We start from the raw sequence: 25418 nt of genomic DNA, 5'->3' as shown, positions 1-25418 counted from the left end.
ATCATATGGCGGTAGCTTGGCAGGCGCCCAGTAAGAGATTCCTTCCTCAGAAGCGGTTGGCTTCTAATTACCCCTTCCCTGAGGCACATTGTAAAAAATGGGAAACTCCACCGGCGGTGGATTCCCATGTCACCCGTTTAACTCGGGGCGCCACCTTACCATTACCGTCGATATCCTCGCTGAAGGATCCCACGGACAGGAAAGTTGAGACTTGCTTAAAGTCTATTTACTCCCTCTCCGGGGCGGTGGCCCGACCGTCCATGGCCATCTCCTGGGTGGCCAAGGCCATTGAGGGGTGGGCCAATGCATTGGAAGATACCTTCCCGGACGACGCTCCGGATGTCCAGCGGGCGTTGTTGGGACAAATGAGGGACGCTGCTTCTTACATTGGAGAAGCTTCTTTAGATGCTAGTCTGCTGACCTCGCGGGTATCGGCTGCAGCGGTGTCTGCCCGCCGATCCTTATGGTTGCGGTCCTGGAGAGCGGACTCTGATTCAAAGAAAGGTCTGGAGGCCTTACCTTTCAATGGAGAATTACTATTTGGTCCGGACTTGGACAAAATAGTGGACACCCTGGCTAAATCCAAGTCGGCCTTCCTCCCTTCGGCGGCACTGCCTGCTAAGGTTCGGAGTTCGGCTTTTCGTTCCTTTCGGGTTCAGGGTAAGGCGAAAGGTCAGTCCTTCCCTGCGAGTAAGACTGCCTCTAAACCCAAGAAGCAAGCCTGGAGTGCTCGGCGCCCTTCTTCCAAGCAGGAAGATAAACCTGCGGCCTGATGGGACGGGCCTCCCTCTGGGGGACCTCAGAGTGGGAGGCCGACTTCTTCTATTTGCCCAGTCACGGATGCCTGGGTTCGAGAAGTGGTCTCCCAGGGGTACGCCCTGTCTTTTCGGCACAGACCACCCCACCAGTTTTTCTGCACAAGTCCTTCTCAGGACAAGACCAAGGCGTTACAGGTTCAGGAGGCTATAGAGTCCTTGCTGAAAGCAGGGGTCATTGTTCCCGTTCCTCTATCACAACGAGGGACGGGGTATTATTCGTCTCTGTTTCTGGTGCAGAAACCCAATGGTTCTCATCGCCCTATCCTCAACTTGAAGTCTCTGAACAAATTCCTCAGAGTTCCCAAGTTCAGGATGGAAACGTTACGTTCCATCATTCTGGCGATGGAACCGGGGGATTACATGGTGTCCCTGGACATCCAGGACGCCTACCTCCATGTTCCGATAGCATCTTCACACCAGCGGTATCTGAGGTTCGCTATCCTTCAACACCACTATCAGTTCCGGGCGCTACCCTTTGGTCTCTCCACGGCACCGAGGGTGTTCACGAAGATTATGGCGGTCATGGCCGCACATCTTCGGAACCAGAATGTACGGCTGCTGCCGTATCTGGACGACCTCCTGTTGCTGGCGAGCTCCCCGGAGGTACTGCTTCAACATCTCCACCTGACGATCGCTTGCCTGCAAGCACACGGGTGGTTGATAAATTGGAAAAAGTCCTCCCTGATTCCATCACAGCGGATGGTTCATTTGGGAGCCCTGCTGGATTCGCGTCAGCAAAGGATCTTCCTGACTCCGGAGAAGGTCGCCTCCCTACAGCTGCGGATACGCAGTTGCCTGAGCCGTTGCCGCCTGTCGGTCCATTCGGCTATGAGAGTTCTGGGGTCCATGGTGTCGACATTCGACATGGTGGAATTTGCCCAGTTCCATTCCCGGCCCCTGCAGGGGCTGATTCTGTCAGAATGGAACGGGTTACCTCACCGGATCCGCTCTCAGGTGCTGGTGTTGTCTCCGGACGTTCGGCAATCTTTGGCTTGGTGGCTTCAGACAGCTCATCTGGTCGAGGGGCGCCCATTTTGGATCCCGGACTGGGTCCTGCTCACGACGGATGCCAGTCTCCGGGGTTGGGGGGCAGTGACCGGCTCTTGGTCGCTTCAGGGTCGTTGGTCAGCGGAAGAAGCACTTCTCCCCATCAACATCCTGGAACTGCGGGCAGTATACAGGGCCCTGCAGTCGTCCGGCCCCGCTCTTCACGGAAGGGCGGTACAGGTGCAGTCCGACAACGCCACCACGGTGGCGTATATCAACCACCAAGGCGGAACTCGCAGTCAGGCAGCGATGTCGGAGGTGTCTCGTATCCTGACTTGGGCGGAGGGTCACATTCCAGCGATCTCGGCGGTCTTCATCCCCGGAGTCCTCAATTGGGAGGCGGACTTCCTCAGACGTCACGACGTGCATCCCGGGGAATGGTCGCTTCACCCAGAGGTGTTTCAGCTACTCGTGGACAGGTGGGGACTGCCGGAGCTGGACTTGATGGCCTCCCGTCACAATCACAAGTTGCCCGTTTACGGGTCAAGGACAAGAGACGCAGGCGCAAGTCTGGTGGACGCGCTGTCGGTGAAATGGACGTTTCACCTGGCGTATCTGTTTCCTCCGATATCCCTGCTTCCTCGGGTTCTGCGGAAATTCAAGCAGGACGGCGGCATGCTCGTGCTGGTAGCTCCGGCGTGGCCCAGACGTCCTTGGTACTCCGATCTCAGGAGCCTCTCCATCGACGCTCCGTACCTTCTTCCTCAGCGTCGGGACCTGTTGTCTCAGGGGCCCTGCCTTTACCCGGATCTGGGTCGGCTGTCTTTGATGGCGTGGCTCTTGAGACAGCCGTCTTGAGGTCTCGGGGCTTCTCCAGTTCGGTTATTGGTACCATGCTCAGGGCACGCAAGCCTGCTTCAGCACGGATTTATCACAGAGTGTGGCACACTTACTTTCAGTGGTGTGAGTCCAGACATTATGATCCTCAGGTGTTCCGAGTTTCTAGGATCTTGGAATTTATTCAGTCAGGATTGGATCTCGGCTTACGCCTTGCATCTCTGAAGGTTCATGTGTCCGCCTTGTCCGTGTGGTTTCAACGGCGGATTGCAATACTACCAGACGTTCACACCTTTTTCCAAGGTGTTCTCAGGATCCAGCCTCCCTTTGTGTCTCCTGTGGCTCCTTGGGACTTGGCGGTGGTGCTACGGGTCCTGCAGGGTCCTCCGTTTGAGCCTCTTGAGGCGGTGGAGGTCAAGTGGCTGACATTTAAGACGGTTTTTCTCCTGGCAATTGCTTCGGCCAGGAGGGTGTCTGAATTGGGGGCGCTTTCCTGTCGCCCTCCTTTCCTGATTTTTCACCAGGACAGAGCGGTGCTCCGCACTCGTCCAGAGTTTTTGCCCAAAGTGGTCTCGAAGTTCCACATTAATCAGGAACTTGTTGTGCCAGCTTTTCAGTCCCCTGATCTTTCAGCTGTTGAGACTTCCTTAGATGTGGTCCGGGCGCTTAGAATTTATGTAGACCGGACGGCTTCGGTTAGGAAGTCTGATTCCTTGTTTATCCTCTTTGGTTTTCAGAAGAGGGGTTGGCCTGCCAACAAACAAACGTTAGCCCGTTGGCTTCGCTCCGTTATTTGTGAGGCTTATGCACAGGAGGGCTTACCTGTGCCAGCCTCTGTTAAGGCTCATTCCACTCGTTCTGTGGGTCCCTCTTGGGCTGCTAGACGTGGCGCTTCTGCTGTTCAGCTGTGTAAGGCGGCCACTTGGTCTTCAATTCAAACGTTTTTGAGGTTCTATGCGTTTGACACCTTCGCCTCTCAGGATGCATCCTTTGGGCGCCGGGTACTCCTTTCAGCACAGGAGCGTCCCCGCCCTTAGTTATACTGCTTTGGGACATCCCCAAGGTCAACCCTGTGGACCCCCTATGGACCCTGAAGTAGAAAACAAGAGATATGGTAAGAACTTACCTTTGTTATCTCTGTTTCTACGAAGTCCACAGGGCGCCCGCCCTGACGCACCTGGCTTCAAATGGGCTGTGTGGCTGGTCACCGGTTTTCCGTCTCCCATTTCTGTGAGTATGGTTTCTTGTGTGTTCCAGTCTTCCTTCTCTCTGTTTAGTCTCCTCCTCCGGCCTTGGCTGCTTACCAACTGAGGTGCTGTGGCCGGGGGCGGGGTATAGAGGAGGATGGACCCAAGTGCATCCTGGGAGCAGCTAAAGCTTTAACTGCGTGGTGCCCATGGATCCAGATCCAGCTATACCCCAAGGTCAACCCTGTGGACCCTATGGACTTCGTAGAAACAGAGATAACAAAGGTAAGTTCTTACCATATCTCTTGTTTTCTTCAGCAAATGTGGTCATTTCTTCCTCATGGCTCCACGCAAATGGGTTTTTTAGGACGTTTGCATAGCAGTCACCATTAATTGTCTATTCACGGAGAACTCAGTGCTGTAGGATCAAGAACAGCAGAAGGAATCGCATGGAATTTTTTTGGCGGAGGCGAATTTGTATTTTTACATACACTGAACTGTTGTTTGGATTCCGGATCATAATGACGAATCCACGATTCGTCACACGTCACAATGGATGTCAGGAAATTGGTTATCCTCGCCGACATTCGAACGGTGTTCTTACACGATTCAACTCGTTGTCGCATGTGCTCTTCTGTGAGATTTCTGGGTACCCACCTGGCACACACGTGATGCATTTTCAGTTCCTTTGTCACAATATACTGAACCCGTTAGAATGAGATGCCAAGTGAAGCCTAAAGTTTGTGTAAAGTTAACCTTCTGTCATTTTACAACACCTCCACAATTTTGGCAATGTTGACATCTGTAACTGCGGTGGATGGTCTCCCAGAACGCACTTCATCAGTCACTCGCGTATTACCCTCTTTGAAGTGCTTCCACCACCGAAATACTGCAGGACGGCTAATTGTTTCTCCACCGTATGCTTGCCGTAACATTTCATGAGTTTCATTCCGCTATTTCCAAGTTTAACACAGACTCAATCGCACATCTCTGATGTAACCTCATTAGCCCTCCTATATCTATATATATATATATATATATATATATGTGTAATGAAGCAACACCGCTCTGTAGGTTATCTAGTATTAACAGAATATCTGATTTTTCAGATTTCCCTGACTTGCCACCAATTCTGACACCAGGGCCAACCAAGAAATCCAAAGTTGCTGGAGCACGGGTGCATTTTGCTGAAGAAGATCCAGAAGACATATTGGACAAGCATGACCAGCATATCACAGCTGTCCTCTCACAAATCATTGTGAGTTTCCCCACACTTGATATCTCAGTTTATTTTCTAGACTTTTTTTTTTTTCTGAAAGCAGAATTATCCCTGTAGTCCCACAGATTAGAGATTAAAGTTTAGCGCAACATTACCTCCTAGTGTCCAGGCCAAAACTAACTATCCAGTCTTGCCTCTCTGAGCTTAGTGTCTCTCCTCATATAGAGGATGAGTATACTGTACTATGCTGTCATTGGATGGGGTCACACTAAACTTGGAGAAACATGACAGTTGTGGTAGGTTAAGTCTTGGGTATGATGGAGGGTTTAGGAACGGATATTGTAAAAATGGTAAATATTTGTTTTCTCAAGGAGAATAAGGTCTCACATTCTACTACATCCGTGTCATCATATGCATTAGGAAACATTTTATTCTATCATTTCTTCTGCAACAAATGAACCATTATAGGCTTATTAGGAGCAGCTATACTGCCATAGATACACTGACCTGTCTTTCCTCTAATATAAAATTGTATGTGTATAGAGATATCTCTTTATTGTCTTTTCCTGCATTTGTTCTCTAAATTGATTTATAGGACCGTATTCAATTAGCGGCGAAAACAGCTGTTTTTCGCCTAAAAACTGTAATATTTTCGGCAAAAAAAAAAACAGGCAAAAACGCAATTGGCGAAAATAAACTGGAGATAAGTTTTCTTCATCCGAGACCAGGTGAAAATAAAATGCATTTTTTTTCGCCTGGTCTGGGATGGAGAAAACTTATCTCCCAGTTTTTTTGCCAATTGCGTTTTCGCCTTTTTCTTGGTGAAAATATTGCCACTAATTGAATACGGCCCATAAACTGTTCTGGCAACACACAGGCTGGTTTTGCATTGTCATTCAACTATGGCTTTCCTATTTACTTGGTTCCTAGTATTTAATTATTCTATTTTGACCCTTTATTGCTCTACCATTGATTACAGGAGCGCGACACAAGTACAGCCACTATCACAGCACCTGTTCCTACCACAGAGGCGTTTCCTCGAGTCTTCCACCGATCTGAGATACCCAGTGTGGTGAGAGAATTTTGTGTGCTTGTATTCTTCAGGCCAATTCATACACCTTGAGATAGATGAGGGAGGAGGGGGACAGAGATGGGAGAGAAACAGATGGGTAGGGGTATGGCGGAGATGAGAGAGACACAAGTGGAGGAGGGGGAACAGATGAGAGAGGGACAGATGGGGGGATAGAGATGAGACAAAGAGGGGGGTGGAGTATAAAGATGAGTCACAAATGAGGAAGGGGGGACAGAGATGAGAGGAAGAGAGCCGATGGGGGTCAAAGATGGGAAGACGGAAAAACCCTGCAATGCTGGGCACAATAGCTAGCGGTGAATGATGGGTCCACACTACTAGTTGTTTATATTTTATCCATCTGCTGTCATTATTTGTTTGTTTTTTTAATAATGTCATTCTTATTGAAAGTTTTGAGAAAGAAATACACCCACGTAAGAAAGCAGGCATATAAACGTGAAGGCAAATACGAGGAGTATCACATAAGGGTATAAAAAACAGTAAACAAATGACAAAGTAAAGGTTAGCCATTGTGTTGACGGACATGAGAAACTAAAAATGTGGGGTATTTTAGATGTAATTATTCCCAACAGTCACGGATAACCTAGGCAACACCCGAAGGCACCATTTGGGCATACACAAAAGTAAAAAAGGGGCATAGATGACATACAAAAATTGAAAACAAGAAAATACAAATCTGCCATGATATCAAAATAAAAATCCCCCATAGCTCCCAATCCTATATACCCTATCCCTAACCTACAAAATAAACAACTATGCAAAGGTAATAATTACACCCAAAACAAACCACCATATAACCTCTCCAACCTGTATATACCAGGATCCCCATATTAAACCCATCCTAACTACACTAAATATAACTTGCCTAACATCCCCCTACCCCCCAACCCAAGTAAAGGATCTAAATGTTGGATAAATGATTGGGCTACTAACTAATTGATCAAAAAACATCATCCCAGCCCAACTCCCCCCTTGCAAGAAGAATATGGAGTTCCACCCACATGTAAATATAGAGCTTTAGGTAGACCTATCCGAAATAAAAGAACACATAAAATAAAAATTAAATAAAACAGGATCTACTAAAACCCATCAGTATGAAAAACAAATGAAAATAAAAAATAAATAAGAGACCTACAGAGTATCAACAAAATCAAATTATGAACTACTCTAGTCAGGCCAGGCCTCAACCTCCTGCAGGGTAGTAAAAAAATAGTCCCGCCAAAGAAACATAAACAGAAAAGTACATGAAATATGTAAAATATTTAACAGGCAAATCTCGAAGCATCATTGCAAGTGCAAGGACTTGAAAGCAGATTTTTTGACTCGCCAAATCAAAATTTTGGGGCCCGAAGATGAAAAGAAAATCGCCCCTTCAACGCAACCAGAGCCACTGGAAGGGATAATGGAACTAGCAGTGGAGAAGAGATGACTTCGAAAGCAGGGATCAGATGCACATCTATATCAATCCCCTCACAAATCATCTGAGGGGCATGACAGGGAAGTGGGTTATCCACGTGTAACTTTCCAATTCTGTTGTCAAGCCTCTGGTGGGCAGAGGCACCAGTTGCTTGAAAAATCTGTTGCAGAGCAATCATAATGGAGATGGACAACCAGGGACAAATAACTCTCAGGAATAAATGGCTGTGCGTGTGTTTTGAGACCAAAGTAAAAGAAATAGCAGAGAGACACTGAGCACACATCCACACCGTGCAGCGACCAGGGGATGGAAAAGGTCAGCAGCACACAGCAGGAGCCGCAGGACTCAGGAAATAAGGATGCATTGCACTTTACCCACTCAAAATGGCTGCAAACACTGAGGGATGCCACCGGCAATAGGAGGACCCGACGGAGGCAACAGAGGAGCAGAGGCACCACAGGGTTGAATGAGACTACCAAGGATGTGGTCCGGCAGAAGCAGCACCCGTGATCCCACCAACAGGAACCACAGAGGAGGCAGGCAGCAGAGCTCACACTCTGGGTACCGTAGAAGACAGCTAGCAGCCCGGGCAAATCCTGCCGGTAAGGATACTTCAGCGCCAGCTGCGGGAGGGAGCAGGGACACCAGGGAGAAGAGAGGCAGAGGAACCGGCCACACTATTTAATGGATAAATAGTAATGAGACACTGCTCAAGCAGCCAAGCACCGGACTCCAATGAGACAGGAGAGGATGCCCCAACAGAATAGGCACATCAGGGGAGAACTTCCAAGATAGCAGGATAGAAAAACATGATTTTCACAGGAGAGCTGGGAGAATGCAACCTTAGTAAATTTCCAGACACTAACCAAGAATTTCTTAATAAAAGGGCATTGCCAAAGGCAATTAAATAAATCGGCCATAGTGGCCGCACATTTAGGGCAATTGTGAAGTGCTAATTTTTTATCTTTATTAGTCTATGCTAATGACTGTAGGCTCAATAGTGCCACTTCATGGTCCACGGTAATGTTTTTGGAAATTACTGGATAAAACTTCCTGCTGGACAATTTGTTCCCTCTAAACCTGGGGAAGTGAATTATCAGTCGATGACCAATCCTGAATTGGCGCGATCATTCGCTCAGTCTGTGTACCATGGGCTCCACAATTGTGTCTGTTTTTGGACCTCACCTAATCCTTGATTCAGTCTGTTTTGAGAGCCTTCATAATTAGCAGATTTTGTTGTGTGCAGCCTTCTTCCCTATCAATTAAACTCTTGACAAGTCTCTCAGACATATTTTTGATAGATCACTAATGAGCCCTGGAGGATTGTTAGATATAATGAGAATGATGCCAAAGGTAATTCCACTGCACCATTGGAATCCATTAAGCCTCTTCCAGAAACTCTGTATGATCATAGTGGACGCATGTTTCTTCCTATTTCTCCGGTAGATGTCTCAAGTCAGGTCTGTCCCAGAGCTCACTCAGAGTGCAAATCTCTGTCCTATATTTTGTTGTCGAAAGTCAGTTAGCTCCTGTGCCAGAGGTAAATGCTTTCTTGCAAGTGGTGGGTCATGTTCTCATGTTCGCCCTTTATTTCCCAGTTGCTCCTCGGTAGTTATACATGAATAGGCTGCAGCGTTCTCTTTATGAGCCCCTTTTCCTATTCTCTTTGGCTTTCTGACCTCGACATTTTTTTTATCAAAATGTTTGCCTTGGCTAGCCATGTATTTCAGCTGCAGCTCTTCCGTACCAGTGTACATACCTAATTTTCGAAGAGATCAAGTCTGTCTTTTGCTTATAACCATAATTGGTCGTACCAACCTTGTGCACCACTCCTCAATATTCTAAAGAGGTGTTACTTCACTCAGTTATGTGGTTCCCTGTTACATTTACAAGACCCTTCTATTGGAACAGGAAGAGATTTAGTGCCTCCTCTATGCCATCTCATGTTGGCCTGTATGCTGGTTTACACAGCAGGGGAAATACCAGTGCCCTCTAGGCTAATGGTGCTCTGGACACGGTAATTGGGCCCCACTTGGATAGTGAAACTAGGGACTATCGTACTTAGGGGTCTATTTACTAAGCAGTGTTAGGAGACAAAGTGATAATGTACCAGCCAATCAGCTCCCAACTGTCATCTCACAGGCTGTGTTTGAAAAATGACAGGAGCTGATTGGCTGGCACCTTATCACTTTTCACTCTGTCTCCAAACACTGCTTAGTAAATAGACCCCTAAGTACAAATGTCCTGAGTTTCAGACCTTGGTCTGCTTATGGCCACTTCATTGCCCCTGCATACTATTTCCAAGTTCCTAAAAGTAGACATTATGTTTCTGCAGAGGATGCCTGACAGGTCAGTCCTCTAGGCGACTTCTAGTTTTTAGGTATATTAATTCCTTCCCCTTGAGTGGCTTTGTCCTATAATCTGTATTCCCATACAAAGGGGTACAGTTCTTGGGGGTAAATTTACTGAACGTCAATTCAAACCTGCCAGAACCCGCTGTCAATTTATTCTATTAAAAAAAAAACCAGTATTTACTAAAGGTAATTTTGATACTCTAAATAGCACTCACCGTCGACCCCTGGCAGTTTCTAAACCCTTATCCCGCTGGGATCCTACCCTGGTCTGCAAGCCTGCACATGTCCCTAAATGATGTGCAGGCTTGTATATTGTAAAAAAAAGCACTAAAAATAAAAAGTGTGGGGATCCCAAAGTGTTTCAAAACTAACCTTGGGTTATTTAGCCAAGGCTAGTAGTGATAGAGGGGTAAAATTGTGTGGGACCCCCATATTTTTCACTAATCAGCACTAGGCTGAAACAGGGAGAGACACAGCTTGGGTTCCCCCTGTAATAATGTCAACCAGACAGAGGGGTCTATTTACTAAGCTGTGTTAGGAGATAAAGTGAACGGTGATAAGGTACCAGCCAATCAGCTCCTAATTGCCATTTTTCAAACACAGCCTGTGACATGACAGTTAGGAGCTGATTGGCTGATACCTTATCACCGTTCACTTTATCTCCTAACACAGCTTAGTAAATAGACCCTGTAGACTGCTAAGCCTAGGGCTGGAATCTCTGCATAAGTGAGCACCCCCCCAAAAATCGTATCCCCTCTTCCTAAGAACACTGTTCTCCCCTGCACCCCAGAGCTTTGAGTGCAATGGTAATAGAATGTTAATTATAATGTTCTTTACAGGTGGAACTACTGGTCCCAGTAAGGTTGCTAGGGCACAATGGCACTTGGAGAACACTCTTTGTTTTATACTATACAGGTCTGCACAAATCTTAGGGCAGGACATTTATTTGGGCTTGAATTCCCTGCTGCTACGTAAATCTGGGGGTTTCTATTCGTCTAATGGTAAAAACATTGATTATAATTCAATGTTTTATTTCATTCTAAAGTGTGGTTTCTCTGCGGTTTTGTGATAAGTTTGATGTTCGTATATCTGTGCCAAACTGCCCAGATTTCAAACCTACAATCTCACTGAGAAATGTGGGTATTTGCATCTGCTCTTTGTCGATTTTACTTTTACTCGACGTAACTTTAAAGATTCCTCCATCACATCCAGTCATATGTAAATACTTAAGCTGCATACACACGTAAAGATTTTCTGTCCAACCATGCAACTAGCTGATTGGTTGGAATGAAAATCTGGTAACGTATGAAAGTTAATGACAATCAGCAAATTTGCTCCCAAATGCCGGAAAATGGACAAAAACTGTTGTTTGAGCAAATTGTTTAGATCAAACGTTTAACAAACTTGTCTGATGACCATTTTCATCTGTTTTCTGGGATTTAGGAGGAAATTGCTGATGATCAGTTACTCCCATACGTTACCAGATTTTCATTTCAACCAATCAACTAGTTGGATGTTTGGCCAGAAAATCTTTACATGTGTATGCAGCTTTAGAGGACAGGTTTTTCTTACTTCTTTTCTCTGTTTGCCTTTTTTTCAAACACCCCCTGCCCCCAACACCAATAAAAAAACAGCACTTACTATAATGTAAGGCTTCTCTCTTTTTCAGTTTTCTCTCTCTCCGTGCTCTGTAATTTACTGCCCACTTTGAGAGAGAAAATTATTGGAGCATTCCTGTCTGCAACGTCTGTTGGCAATTCTTTTACTCCATTGTCCTTGTTAAAGGCACAAAACAATAACATAGAGTTTTACATGTTTTACTTCTCATATTTTGTTCCACATTGATTATTTTCATCTTTTTGCCCTGTATCAGCAAACACTTTAGACAATATGCAAATGCTGATGAGTTGACTGTAGCTGTCTTTTATTAGAAGTGCTGGTGAGGTGGAAAAGGCAGTGCACTGGTTGAAAATGGTTTTTCTCGCCTTCATTTATTTTTTTGGGGTCTGGATCAGTAAAGCACCAAGTAAAAGGTGATGAGCTCTCTCCTAAAGTGCAGCTTTGGTGCAGTGGTTAGAAATACTGCATCACAGCCCTGAGTTAAATTCCTGACCAAGGCATGATCTGTAGGGTGTTTGTATGTTCTTCCCATGTTTACATGGGTTTACTCCCACACCCTAAATTGGCTTCTGACATGATTAACCCTAGTGTGCGTCCATCTAATGGGGAATATGGATTGTAAGCTTCACTGGAAGAGGGACTGATGTGAATGACTGAGATATTGGTCAAAATTTACTAAGCAGCGGTTTGATGGTGGGTTCTATTCTGTTCTAAACCCTGGGGGTTTGGCGGCGGTTTTGCTATCTGCAGATTTACTATGGCCAAAACTGCTGCAAAACCGCTGTCAAAACACATTTTAGAATAGAGCAGAACAGGGCTGTCATTTAGAAACCGCTGCAAAACCGCCACCAAACTCCCGGGGTTTAGAACAGAATAGAACCCGCCGTCAAACCACCACAAAACCGCCGTGGTTTAGAACCCGCCACTTAGTAAATTTTGCCCTTTATCTGTAGAGTGCTGTGTAATATAGGTGTGCGCTATATAAATAACTACTACTAAAAAAAATTTAGTTAATATATAATTTGGACCTATTATCCATTTAGAAAACAAAATTGGTTTCTTTTAAAACATCAACCAAAAATGTTTGTTGATCATAAAAATGAAACCTCAGCTTCTGTTATTATTTTTTGCTTCCCTCAGTTGTCGCTAGTAGAAAGTTATATGTGTTTATCTCCGGCACTGGCCTGGGGAACGCCAGAAAATTAAATATGATAGATTTATGATAAATGACACTTTATTCTAAATAAAATCACTTTACCATTGGATGATCTCTATAATTTGATATCTCATGAAAATGAGTAATTCGTTGATCTCCAGTTTTTAAACATGGTTTATTAGAATTACCCAGAAGTTAGAACCCTCAATTATTTAGGGTTCACATGGTTTTTTGGGGGTATATCGTACATCATATCTTTTGGGGGTTACTAATCCAGCACCGGAGATAAACCAATGTATCTTGCTGTATTATCTGGAACTATATTCTCCTGAGCTGCAGGATACATATCCCATTTAAAACAGTTTGGTACTCACTTTAGAGGCGCCAGTCAGAAACGCTACTTGTCACTATAAAATGCTGCTGAAGCTCTCCTCTCTCTCGTGTGCATATTGCGTCCTATATTGTGTAGTAGGAGGTGTTAAATTATGTGGCTCTTGTGTTTGACTGTGGTCCAATCACCTTAATATGTTAATTTTCAATTTACTGCTTGTCTGTTGTGTCTATTATCTATGCAGTTTATTGACAAGCCAGATCATTTTATTATTCATTGCATAGCCAATCATGCATAGAAAATCATTTTCAAACAGAAAAATGAATGTTAATTTGTGCGCTATACATTTGTTGGCCATATTTGCTCCTTGGGTTTCCCATCTCAGTCCACTGTAAATTGCACAAATCATCTAATGCACTAAGAACACGACTCCTCATTTCTCTGGCTAATCTGCTCCATTTTTTACATGTTGCCATTGAAAGCCATTTTCAGACATTAGTGCCAGTACCTGAAAATGCATCATCCAGTGACATAGTTTTCGTGGTAACTATAAAACTTGATGGATTACTTCCTATGCCCAGCAAGGACAGCTCATTAGTGAGGAAATCATTGGAGGAGAGCCTGCTGTAGACACGTTTAATATCAACAAACCACAGATTGGTTACAGAAATCATCTTAACTTAGAAAAGCCTCAAAGGAGAAAATTGCACCTCAAGTTCTATTGTAGGTGCCACTGGGGGCAGGTTCCACTGCTTGCTCTGAATTCTGTATTATATTATATTAGTAATAGTAATATTATATATATCTGTCCTCCTACACCAGGCCTCTATATGCCATATATCTATGTAGTACATATTCTTTAGTGCTTTGTACTGTTTTTGTACTTACTTTTTTTTTTCCTTGGTTTATTCATACTGTTTATGTACTTTGCAAAGTGCCACCATATAAAGGATATAGATATTTATAATATAATTTTTGGAAATGTTTGGAAAACAGAGAAAGTTTGATAATGTTTAGAGTGATGACTGGGTTGCTCTTTGCCAGTATGAGTTGTGGCACATTTTCATTATAGTATAAACCCAATAACTCGTTATATATTTCCATGTATGTGTTTGTAGAGGGAGGCCTGTGCAATGATTATATGTTTTTTTTCTATGAAGCAGCTACATGTCTACAGGACAGCTCCCAACAGGAATTGTGTCCTCTGCACATTTTAAAGAAACAGGCCACCCCATTGGACATGTAACATTGTGAAAATATAATTTGTGAATATACTGTAGAATAGAAAAAAACCTGTATATGAACAATGTAAACAACGTCTTTATGGCTCTACTTGTAGGTTATGCCTGTAACCGGGAATATAAGCATCTTTGCTCAGAAAATGGCTGCCAAAAGGATTTCTGAAGCAGGAAAAAGAATTGGAACCTCCACAGTGCAAGCCCAGAATGTTCCCTCTCTTGGTCCTATAAATAGCCTTTCAGTGGATGAGAGCACGTCTTCCCAGTTACCAGGTAAACTGCCAGTATGGTCAGTCTCTGAGGGAGGACTGATGGGTAGGGCGGGATCAGGAGGTGGATTGTGGCTCATAGCAAAAAGAAGGGTGTTTCGATCAGTTTCCTTGCGGAAAAGAGTTGTACACAACTTGGACTCTTTTTTTTATTTATTTTTTTTATTTATATTAACCATCACATCAAGGAAATAAATTGAGGTTTTGCTAAGAGTGGTAACATTGGATCCCAGAAGACATACTAGTGGGTAGAGGTGTCGGTCGGACCTCTTGTTCATGTATAATGGGCAGAACTTTGACCCGGGGAGCCTGTTCTGGGCCTTCCACTAGATCTCAGGTTCTCAAACTCGGTCCTCAGGACCCCAAACAGTGCATGTTTTCCAGGTATCCTCACAGAATCAATAGTGAAATAATTAGCTCCACCTCTGGATCTTTTCAAATGTGTCAGTGAGTAATGAATACACCTGTGCACTTGTTGGGCGACCTGGAAAACGTGAACTGTGTGGGGTCCTGAGGACCTAGTTTGAGAACCACTGCACTAGATGGATTTGGATGAAAACTTCACAGGGGGTGACAATTGGTCTGGTATGCCTAATGGAGTGGTTGGGGTCTCACGGTGCAGTGCTCCTGGCAGAACTTTGACCCAGGGAGCATGTTCTGAACCTTCCACTTTATGGATTTGGATGACATCCCATAATAAAACTTAATAATTTGAAGATTTATACCCTGGCAATGCCGGGTACTTCAGCTAGTATAAAGTAAAGATTATGATCATATCCGCCTCCTGCGGCCTCTTCTCCTTGAAGCCACCCCTCTGCAGGTGTGGTCTGTATCTTTTGGAGTGTTTTTTTTTTTTTTTTTATATGCTGCATTTGGTGGTGAGTGCCTTCTTTTGGAACTATATACACGTATATACAAGGGGTGTGCAATAAGTTTCCGGATGCACAAAAAGTATTATATTTACAAACAAAGTGAACATTACATTTATTCAGAGTATTCATAAGAGGAGTCTATGCAAAGTTGTATGCGCTAAAACCACTTGGTGAAGTAGCTGGGCCAGTCCAAAAGCAGGTTAGTCTTCTACATGTAGATGATGGTCTCCACTGTGGATTACCGTGACTCAAAATGAATCCGACTCAACTTGCGCTTGATTTGTGGGAACACGAAGAAGTCGCAGGGGGCCAGGGCTGGACTGTAGAGTGGATGACCAAGCTCCTGGATGTGTTCATTGGCCAGAAACTCCACCACTTTCCTGGACTTGTAGGCAAGTGCATTGGAAGGGGACCACGAGCGCAAATTCTTGGATGGCGCCTGGAAATGGCTTCCAGCACTTGCTGCGGGCATTGTTAGCGTTAGCGTACAAGTCCTCAGTGACTGTGCGCTGCTGCACGAGTTCTACGTTAGCTACATGACCAGCCTTGGCCACAAAAACAGTCACCATCTGCTTGGTCATGCTGCACTTACATCTGAACTTCTGTGGGGGCTCACCTCCAACTGGGGTCCTCTGGGCCAACTGTTGCTTTGTTTCAGGGGTCAAATCTGTAGATCTGGGATTCATCGCCACTGATCACCTCCCAAACAGACCTGGCTATCAAACCTGGCCAGAATGTTGCGGCTCCAAGTCACCTGAGCCGCCTCCTGCTCTCAAGTCAGCTGATGGGGCACCCAGCGTGCAGAAACTTGCTCAGCCAGGCTTTTCATGGAGTATCGAGCGGATGGATCCCGATGCTATGCCCATCTGCTTCTCTAACTGGGCCATGGCCACCCTGGCGTCCACCTCAACTATGGCCCGCACAGCAGCAGCATTGCCCTCCTTGATGACGGACAAAGGTCGGCTGCGGCGCTCCTCGTTTTCCGAGGACCATCTCCCTCGCCAAAATTCTGCAAACCACTGAAACACATTGGTTGGGTCGGTGCTTTCTCCCCAAAAACAGCTCACAGTCATTCAAAACTCTCCTGCTGTAGCAGACCACTCTTGTAGTTGTAGTAGATCATAGCGCTCTAGTAGCCTCTGTTAAGCTCCATAACGAGTTTCTTGAAGAAGTGAACAAACTGACTACTTCGGTGTGCAGCGCTGCTTATCAACTGTTTAGTCAGAGATTACAGTTTACCAGACAGTCCGATTGTTTCTACGCATGCACTGCACATCCAGAATCTTATTGCTCACCCCTCGTGTATGTATGTATATGTGTGTGGGATTGATGAAGTCATAGGACGAAACGTATTGGGTGTGATTGATACTTGCCTCATGAACTTTGAAAAAACTAGCTCTGTCATACACTCAGATAAGCTGCTATTATTTATAACTTGCTCATTCCTTTTTTAATTATGTTTACTGCATCCTCTTTTATATGTTTTTAATGTTATTTATATGTTGATTAGGGATTCTGCCTAACAATAGGCATTTTTTATTCTTTTTCTAGTAAATAAATTTTCTTTTATATTTACTTAATTGCACTGGCACTTTTTGTTCCTAGTGACTTGGCTAATATTATATTATATATTATGGATTATATTATCCATTTCACAGGATGTTTGGTCTATAATCTTTTACATATTTATTGTCATTGCACAGGCACTTCTTCTTCTTTATATTATACAGAACACAATTTAATTTTTTCATTTCGTAAGACATTTATTTCACGTTAATAATCTAATTATTTATTGTGATTGCACAAGACACTCTGTATTCACCTGATGATCAATGTATTATTCACATGGTATTAACATTTTATTTTACATAGCATACCTGTCGCTCAAGGGTCAATTCAAATTCTGCCTATTGTTATCTAAATACTTGCACTAGTATTTTCTTATTTACCCAGAGCTGACACCTAAAACATTTCTAGGTTGAGTTGCTATTTAATTTTAAGCTGCCCATTTTATACCATAAATTTACAAACATTGGCGCTGTACCCATCTATATATATATATCTATATCTATATATATATCTATATCTCTCTCTCTCTCTCTCTCTCTCTGTGTATATATATATATATATATATGTGTATGTATGTGTGTATATATATATATATATGTGTGTGTATATGTATATATACATATATATATGTGTGTGTGTGTGTGTGTGTGTGTGTGTATATATATATATATATATATATATATATATATGTGTGTGTGTATAATATATATTTTTTTATATGTATGTATATGTACAGGGTTGGAGAAATAAGAACGACAGGCACATTCCCGGCGTACCAGTGTCTTTTAATGGAAGCAGACACTGGGCCCAATTCAGACCCTGACACTAAGCCGCGATTGTCGCCCGTCTGCGCATGCGTATACGTCGCAGTGCTTGTGCGCGAACCAGTCTGTGCGATGGGGAAGTGTTTGCTCGAAGCCCGCAAATGGGCCGCTCCTTTGAGTGACAGAGTGTGGGTGGTACTTTATACTGATACAGGCCATCAGGCGTCGAGAAGGCAGTCTTCCCTTTGGCGATCTCACTTAGGGGAATTTGCCAATACCCCTTTATGAGGTCTAGGGACGTAAGATATCGGCTACTCGCCAAATTTTACAATAGGTCGTCCACCCAAGGTAGCAAGTATGCGTCGAACCGGGAAACTTGATTCATATGCCTAAAATCATTACAAAAACGTATTGTCCCTGACTGCTTGAGGACCAAGACAATGGGACTTTGACCAGTTACTTCTGGACTCCTCAATGACACCAAATTGGAGCATCTTTCACTTATTGCTGGACAGCTTGCCGCTTCGCCTCAGGAACGCAATACAGTCGCTGGTTTACGACCACCCCTTCAGGTGTATTTATGTTGTGTTCTACCAAGGTAGTTCGCCCTGGCAGGGAAGAAAACGCATCCCGATTGTTGCAGACCAAGACCTCTGCTTCTTTTCGTTGTTCTGCTGACAACGTGTCCGCCAGCGGCACATCCAAAGGTCCAGGTGAACTAAAAAGGTCCCTAGGTATCTGAGGAAAGGCAATTTCCAGCACACTCTTGGTGTCATCCGTATTGGGTATGACATTCTTGGGGGTAATTTTATCTTGCTGTGTCCGGGAAAAGCTTTGCAGATCTCTGTCATCCGGTAAAGTACCCCAGTCCAGAGTAAAAGTATCCTCCTCTGATATGAATTCCTTAGAGGTTCCCTCTCCAAAGAGGACTTGTCGTCTTAACACACCGCTCTTCACTTTGTGAGGTAGGGCTTTAAAGACTTTATTCCTGTCATGTCTTTGAGGTGCCTTTAAGAGCTCAGCGAAACCAGGGAAGTTACATCCCAATATAAGCGGGTAAGGGAGCTTGAGCCCAACTGCGGCTACTACCTCATAAGTTCGCCCCTTTAGATTAAGACTCATTCGCACACATGTAAAGTGTTCCGTGGATCCATGCACGCAGAGAACATCAACTAACCCTGGCACTTTTTCTACTGGTCTGGGTAGGACAGCCTCTGAAATCAGGGTTAGCTCACTCCTTGAATCTATTATAGCCGGTAGTTCTCAACCACCTAGCAAAACAGACTCCCACATCAATGGGGGTCTGGAGTCCAGGGGTACCATAGTACAGAAGGCTGGGTATGTAGTGCCCATGTTGGCCACACCACACTCCATAGGCTCTGATTTCTATGAACAGGCCCGCCTTACGTGACCTGGCTCTCCGCACTCTTCATTGGGGTCTCCGTGAACAGTTAGTGTAGACGGGGTTATAGGCCAGTGGGGTTCCAGTTTAACAGGATGCCCATTCCCTGGTTTCTTTTCCGGCATTTTTGCCATTTTTCCAGCAGTTTCATACCGCTCCAATACAACTACCTCCTCCAGGCTCTGTGGATCGGCGTGTACGACCCAGCGATGCATATTTCGACTCTGGGTCCTTATGCAATGGTCAGTAACTACCGTTTCCACAATCTGTGCGGACCTCCGGCTGGAGCCAACTCCGCCCCGTTCTCTTTCTCATACACGCACAACGGAATTTCCCACAGTAATGTATACAGAGTTTTGATACCACTACAATTTTTATGTATCGCCAGCCATACTCGCATATACTGGAACAATCTGACTTGTTAGTTCCTTGGACACTCCAGAGGCGTCTTGCGTTTGCACTGCTACTCGGCAGCGCAGTACCCCTGTACGGGCCACCAAATATGTAACAGGGTTGGAGAAATAAGAACACACGACTTTTAACGGAAGCAGACACTGTTCTTTAGCAATTACACATAGTAGCCTGTAATAGCAGACCTAGAAATTAAATAAACAGGTGTACTCAAATAGAATTCAACCACCACCTGCCATGATTCCCAGCGCCGCTATTCAGTCAGTCCCTGCCAATAATCACACTCTGGCCTACTTGCTGACCCCACCAGAATTTGGGTAAGCTATATAGAGATATAGAGATATATATATATATATATATATACATACACACACACACACCATCCAACAGGTATGCTTCGGTCATAGAGGAGGTTGTCTACTATAGGACACTGTAGTTGGTTTGCTTAGTTACTGGTTTGTTTGCGTCCCACTGTGGCACGCACGCAGCCAATTTGTGAGGATATTGCTCTCTTCTATGTCCGGAGCATACCTGTTGGAGGGTAAGCCCGTTTTTATGGATGTCTACTAGCGTAGACCGTGTGGAACGCGCAATGGAGGTATATGTCTTTTGATTATGTGGTCTGTTTTTTATGTATTAGGGAAATAATTTTTGTACTGTTTTCTTAGTTACAGGTGTATATTGATTAATGCGGGAAAGGCTGAGTTGATTGGATACAGGGGTATTTAAGGGGGTGGGGTACTCAGGTATGATATCTTGACTCAGGTATGATATCTTGACAAAAGTCCCAGGGAGGACTGAAACGTCGACAACTTATGATGGCTTTCCTATGAATAAATAATCCATTTCTACGTTTTCAAGTCCGGTGAGTGCACTCATTATGGTTCTATGCAGTTAGAGCTGCTGTGCTCGATCGAGGCTGCGACCCCAGCACTGTTTGATATGAAAAACGTGGGTGTGGACCTTCTATTACTATATATATATATATATATATATATATATATATATTATATATAGGCCTCTAAAGGAAAGTGGAACCGACAATAGTATATTTTTGGTGCAAGGAACCTAGGAATTACACCTGTATTAGGCTTTAAAACAAAAGGTACAATGCTGTTTCTTCAGTGCTGCTTTGCTAATATTGTCAACACTCTAAAGTAGCAGCTCGCATACATGATAATTACTCAAATATACAAGACAGGTAGACTCTGTTTAGATGAACCTATGTTCATATTTATGTCTGTGTGCATATATAGCAGAATACGGTAGGTAACCCTAAACCTTTGAGGTGGGGACTAGTTTTCCTTTAATTAGTGGACTGTTTTTCAATTTCAGAAGAAACACGTGTGCCCAGGTCCTGTCTGATAACCGGAAAGGGTCTTCGAAGTTCAAGGGGTTTTGAAGAAGCACAGAGGATCCATGATGAGAATGTGGAGAAGCTGAAGGCTTTATCCGAGGAAGAGATCAAACAGGAACAACATCGTTTGATGTCACAGCTCGGTAAGAGTACAATTAACTGGTTTTAATTCTGAATTGTCGCTCATTGTATAATGTGAAATTTATGCAGAATGACACAAGAAATAACAAAGTTTAATTCCATTGCATGAAGTGAATGGTCATTTGTGAGCTGGGCCTCACTTCATATAGTCAAGCCTTTTAATTACCTCAGAACCATATCGCTGAGGCAGTGGCGGATCCAGGGAGGAAGGAAGGGGCAATCGGGGCATAATACTTCTCTTTTGCCCACCACCGCTGGTTGGTATATAGCAGCGGCACGTCAGGCAGGGAGAGGGCAGAGTGGCAGCAGCCTCCCTGTGCCCTCCCCAGCCCAGTACCAGGCTCTGAGGCACCTGTCTTTTATTTGTAGGACTAATGGGGGGTACACACTAGAACGATATCAGCCCGATTTGTTGTTTTCAGGCAAGTCGTAACGACAAACTGGCCATTTTGTCAAGTGTCTATGCCCTATTTGCGGTCGCATGTGATATCTTCTGGTTGGCCGTGATGCACGGTCAATCAGAAGATATTGTCTACGATGCCATGCTGTTGAATGCAGCATGGCATCCTACATTGCACTGTCGCCCCCTGCATCGTGCAAGTGTGTATGCACTTGCCGATGCAGGGTCCCGTCGCCCTTGAGATCGGCCGGCTACACATTTTTCTATTGTGTAGCCGGACTTAGAGTAGTAGTATTTGTGGATTCTGGATTCCTAACACACTCAGGGGCGTCTTTATAGTGGGTGCAAGGTGTGTGGTGCACATGGGCCCCTGGGTCCAGGGGGGGCCACACCACACACCCTGCACCCATAGTTAATTATACTTACCTTTCCGCAGATCCGATGTGCTGCTCCGTAGCGCCGCACAGCGCTGCAGAGCAGCAAAAAAAATCACTGGGAAAATGGCGGTGGCTCGCGCATGTGCAGAAAAGATGTCCCCGGGCAAAAGGCGTGAGCGTCATTCTCCCGGAGAATGAAGCCAGAAAGGACTGCGCCCAGATGCGCTGACAGAGAGGAGGGGACCCAAACGAAGGCTGCACGCCCCTGCACACACTGCATTGCCTTAGCTACAAAACTCTGGTATTTTCGCAGCTTGTGTGACACAAGTTTTACTCTGCTGTTTAATAAGAGTAAGTGATCACATTCTAAACGTAAAACATGTCCCTGTAAAACAATACCAAATACAATTCAATTTAAATGATAATTATTGAACAGTTTCTTACCATTTGCCATGTACTTTTGGTGGTGCAGGTACACACTTAGCCGGTATAGATATATAGTAATGGGAGCTGTGGGCTCCCACGTTAGTGTAAGTGGACCCAGACTGTCATGTACCATGCCTTTTCACCAGATGGCAATGTTCAAAATGTGAACGTATTAGGCATGTAGTGCAAGCAGAGCTGCTGAGAGGGCAGGTGACTTCACTATAACTTTATAATTATATATGTCGGTAGTTTTGCATTCGGTATGATTTATGATTTAAAATCTGCAGCGGCAGCCTGACAGAGGAGGAAATCCCGATCGTCCTAAAGGTAAGTATAAACTAACCTAATTTTACCCCCTAACCCTCCTTTAGGGTGCCTAACTCTAACCCCCCCCCCCTGTGCCTAACCCTAATCCCCCCTCTAAGTGCCTCCCGGCGACAATAAAACTACAGACGCCTAGATTTAGATGCCTGTCATTTAACCCTCGCCGGGATTAAGTAGTCTGGAAGCCGGCGCTCGTCATTGCGTACGCCGGCTTCCTGAATGAATACCCTTTTGCAATGTGAGGAAGGTAACATAACTCTAGATCTGTAGGTACTTTTGCGTTGTGAGGAAGGTCCAAATCAGTAACACTATTAGATCGAATAGCAGTGTATATGTAATCTGCTAATCAATCCTTATAACACTTGATCTAGTAGTGCAATGGTTCTCAGACTCGGTCCTCAGGACCCCAAACAGGTCACGTTTTCCAGGTCACCCAGCAGGTGCACAGGTGTATTCATTACTGACTGACTCATTTTAAAAGATCCACAGATGGAGCTATTTATATCACTTGTGATTCTGTGAGGAGACCTGGAAAACATGCACTGTTTGGGGTCCTGGAGGACTGAGTTTGAGAATCTGTGTAGTAGTGTATGTGTGTAGAGGAAAGCAAGTAGATCCTCATTTACTCTTAACAGTCTCCTGAAATAATAAATTAAATTTTTTGAAGACCACCATCATGTTATGCTGTCTGCTTCATAGATGTTGGCTGTAAATCTGTTAGTTAGATAAATGAGTGTTCTGCCATTCCTGCGATCTCTAAGGTTTCCATGCTTTCCTTTTACCCTGCTTAAGATCCAAAATTGCTCGCCTTCTTGAAATCAAAAAGAGAGAACCAGTCAAAACAGGAGGGTTCAGACACCAAACCTACAGCTGGAGCACCCCAGTCGCTCAGCCTGGAAAAACCTCATTCTCCAACATTGACGCATACATCCAGGCAGTCTCCAAGGGATGCAGGAAATCAAAGTGCACGATCAGGTAATCAGTCACCCCAAGACAGGACCTCTGTGGAGCAGATCAATAGCACTAAATACCGGGGATGAGTTCAGCATAAGATGTGAATGCTCGCTCCTTGAGTAATAGGTCTCATTCCCCGGTTTATTTACTTCCTTCAGTATTATATCGGTATCCTTATTGTACACACAAAAAGTGAGCTGGCAATATCAATACCCAACATCAATAACAGACATCATACATCAATCAGTGACAGAGCGTCCAAGTTTTATTGCTGAGGCATTACTTTTATCACAGATTGTACAGTGTTTGTCTGCAATAGCAAACTGGACCTCCTGGGTAATTATGATGGGCAATGTCAATCACATTTTGTTGTTTATAGTAGGAAGTGTTTATAAAAGCTTCATCGTAAGAGCTCGATTCTGAGTTGGGAGCAAAGCAAAAAATAGCGAGTACATTTGTCTGTTTTTTGCAAATGCCTGGCAGCTTTCTTTTATACTGCAATTCGGATCCACCAGCGCAATTTAGCTTTGCTCAGGTAGGCAAAGTGGGTGTTGTGGGGCTTCCTCAGTCCGTTGGAGGGAAACAGAAGATGAATGCTTAAACTGGCATTTGCATATTTTCACACTCCATGACAAAAATCGCATTTGAGTATGAACTGTGTCCTCCTCTGAATCAGGCCCAAATGCATTTCATAAAATTTACAGGAAGGCCTGAACACATAAATATAATGGTGCAATGGTCAGCATTACCGCCTCACAACACTGAGGTCTTGGGTTCAATTCCCACCCTGTTAGAGTAATTGGTCCCCAACAAAGAATGAACCCTAGTGTGTGTGCATGTGGTTGGAAGCTCCACTGGGGCAGGGACTGATGTGAATGGTTGAAATGTACTCTATAAAGCTCTGCGGAATATGTGTACGCTATACAAATAACTGCTGCTGATAATAATATGTAAATCTAATAACTCTATATCAGCCCTTCTGTGTCTGAATATTTACAGAAATAGAATATTTAATCCATTATTATTTTATCACATTGAATAAAACACAGTTCTGTGCCTTTATTTCACACATTAGAGATGTGTCCTCTTATGCCTAGCCTCAATACACCATGCGGCACAAGGCACCTGGCGCGAGTGAGCGATTCTGCTTGCGGCGAGTTCCTTTTTCACCCGAAAATACATCTTAGTTGCGATGCAATGTGACTAAGATGCACCACAAGACTACACTGAGTCATTTAATATGCATCACATCTATATCTGTGAGCAACTGAGGGGTCTATGTACTAAGCCTAGGAGAGAGAGAAAGTACCTACCATCCCGCTCCTAACTGTCACAATACAGGCTGTGTTTGAAAAATGACAGGAGCTGATTGGTTGGTTGGTACTTTATCTCTATCTCTCTCTTTCTCTTTCTCTCTCTCTCGTCTGTAAATGAAATGCAACAGAACTTGCAGTGGACAAAAGCCGCGGTCTCGGCATCATAGCACTTTGCATACAGATCCAGACTCAGTCGCACACAGATATACAACTAATCAAATGAATCTGTGCAGTCTCGTGGTGCATCTTAGTCACAACCAATTGCAACTAAGATGCATTTTTAGGTGAATAAGATGCTTTGTGTAAGCAGTCATACAGGACCTAGCGCCGAAAGGACCTGTTTGGCGCAACTGCTGCAATACTGTATGAGGACACATCTCTACCTTCATGACACAACCACATTGACTGTTCAAGGTGTCTTTCAACATCATCTTATTGTCTGTGCCTTCTAGGCACGTAACTGTTCTTTGAAATTGCCCTTCAGCTTTAACATGTAATCATTAACGATTTCCTTTAGCACCTCCGGATTGCTCCGCCACAGTCAACTTTTAAGGCCGTGCCCCTCAGTATCTTTACATGCTC

At 44.4% G+C, this 25418-nt stretch overlaps 1 protein-coding gene across 1 annotated transcript in view; it reads left to right on the top strand.

Moving 5' to 3' along the window:
* Positions 1-25418, top strand: part of LOC148511759 (RNA polymerase II-associated protein 1-like) — a 68753-nt gene that overhangs the window by 6909 nt on the left and 36426 nt on the right. Inside the window, exons 3-7 of the mRNA XM_088482774.1 lie at positions 4939-5087; positions 6028-6120; positions 14356-14527; positions 20877-21041; positions 23359-23541. Of these exons, the coding sequence (XP_088338900.1) occupies positions 4939-5087; positions 6028-6120; positions 14356-14527; positions 20877-21041; positions 23359-23541 (762 nt within the window). The remainder of the gene's footprint in view (positions 1-4938; positions 5088-6027; positions 6121-14355; positions 14528-20876; positions 21042-23358; positions 23542-25418) is intronic.

This window comes from Taudactylus pleione, unplaced genomic scaffold (assembly GCF_031769625.1).
Source record: "Taudactylus pleione unplaced genomic scaffold, aTauple2 ptg000293l, whole genome shotgun sequence".
NCBI classification, from domain to species: Eukaryota; Metazoa; Chordata; class Amphibia; order Anura; family Myobatrachidae; genus Taudactylus; species Taudactylus pleione.
This window is presented reverse-complemented; position numbering and strand designations above follow the sequence as displayed.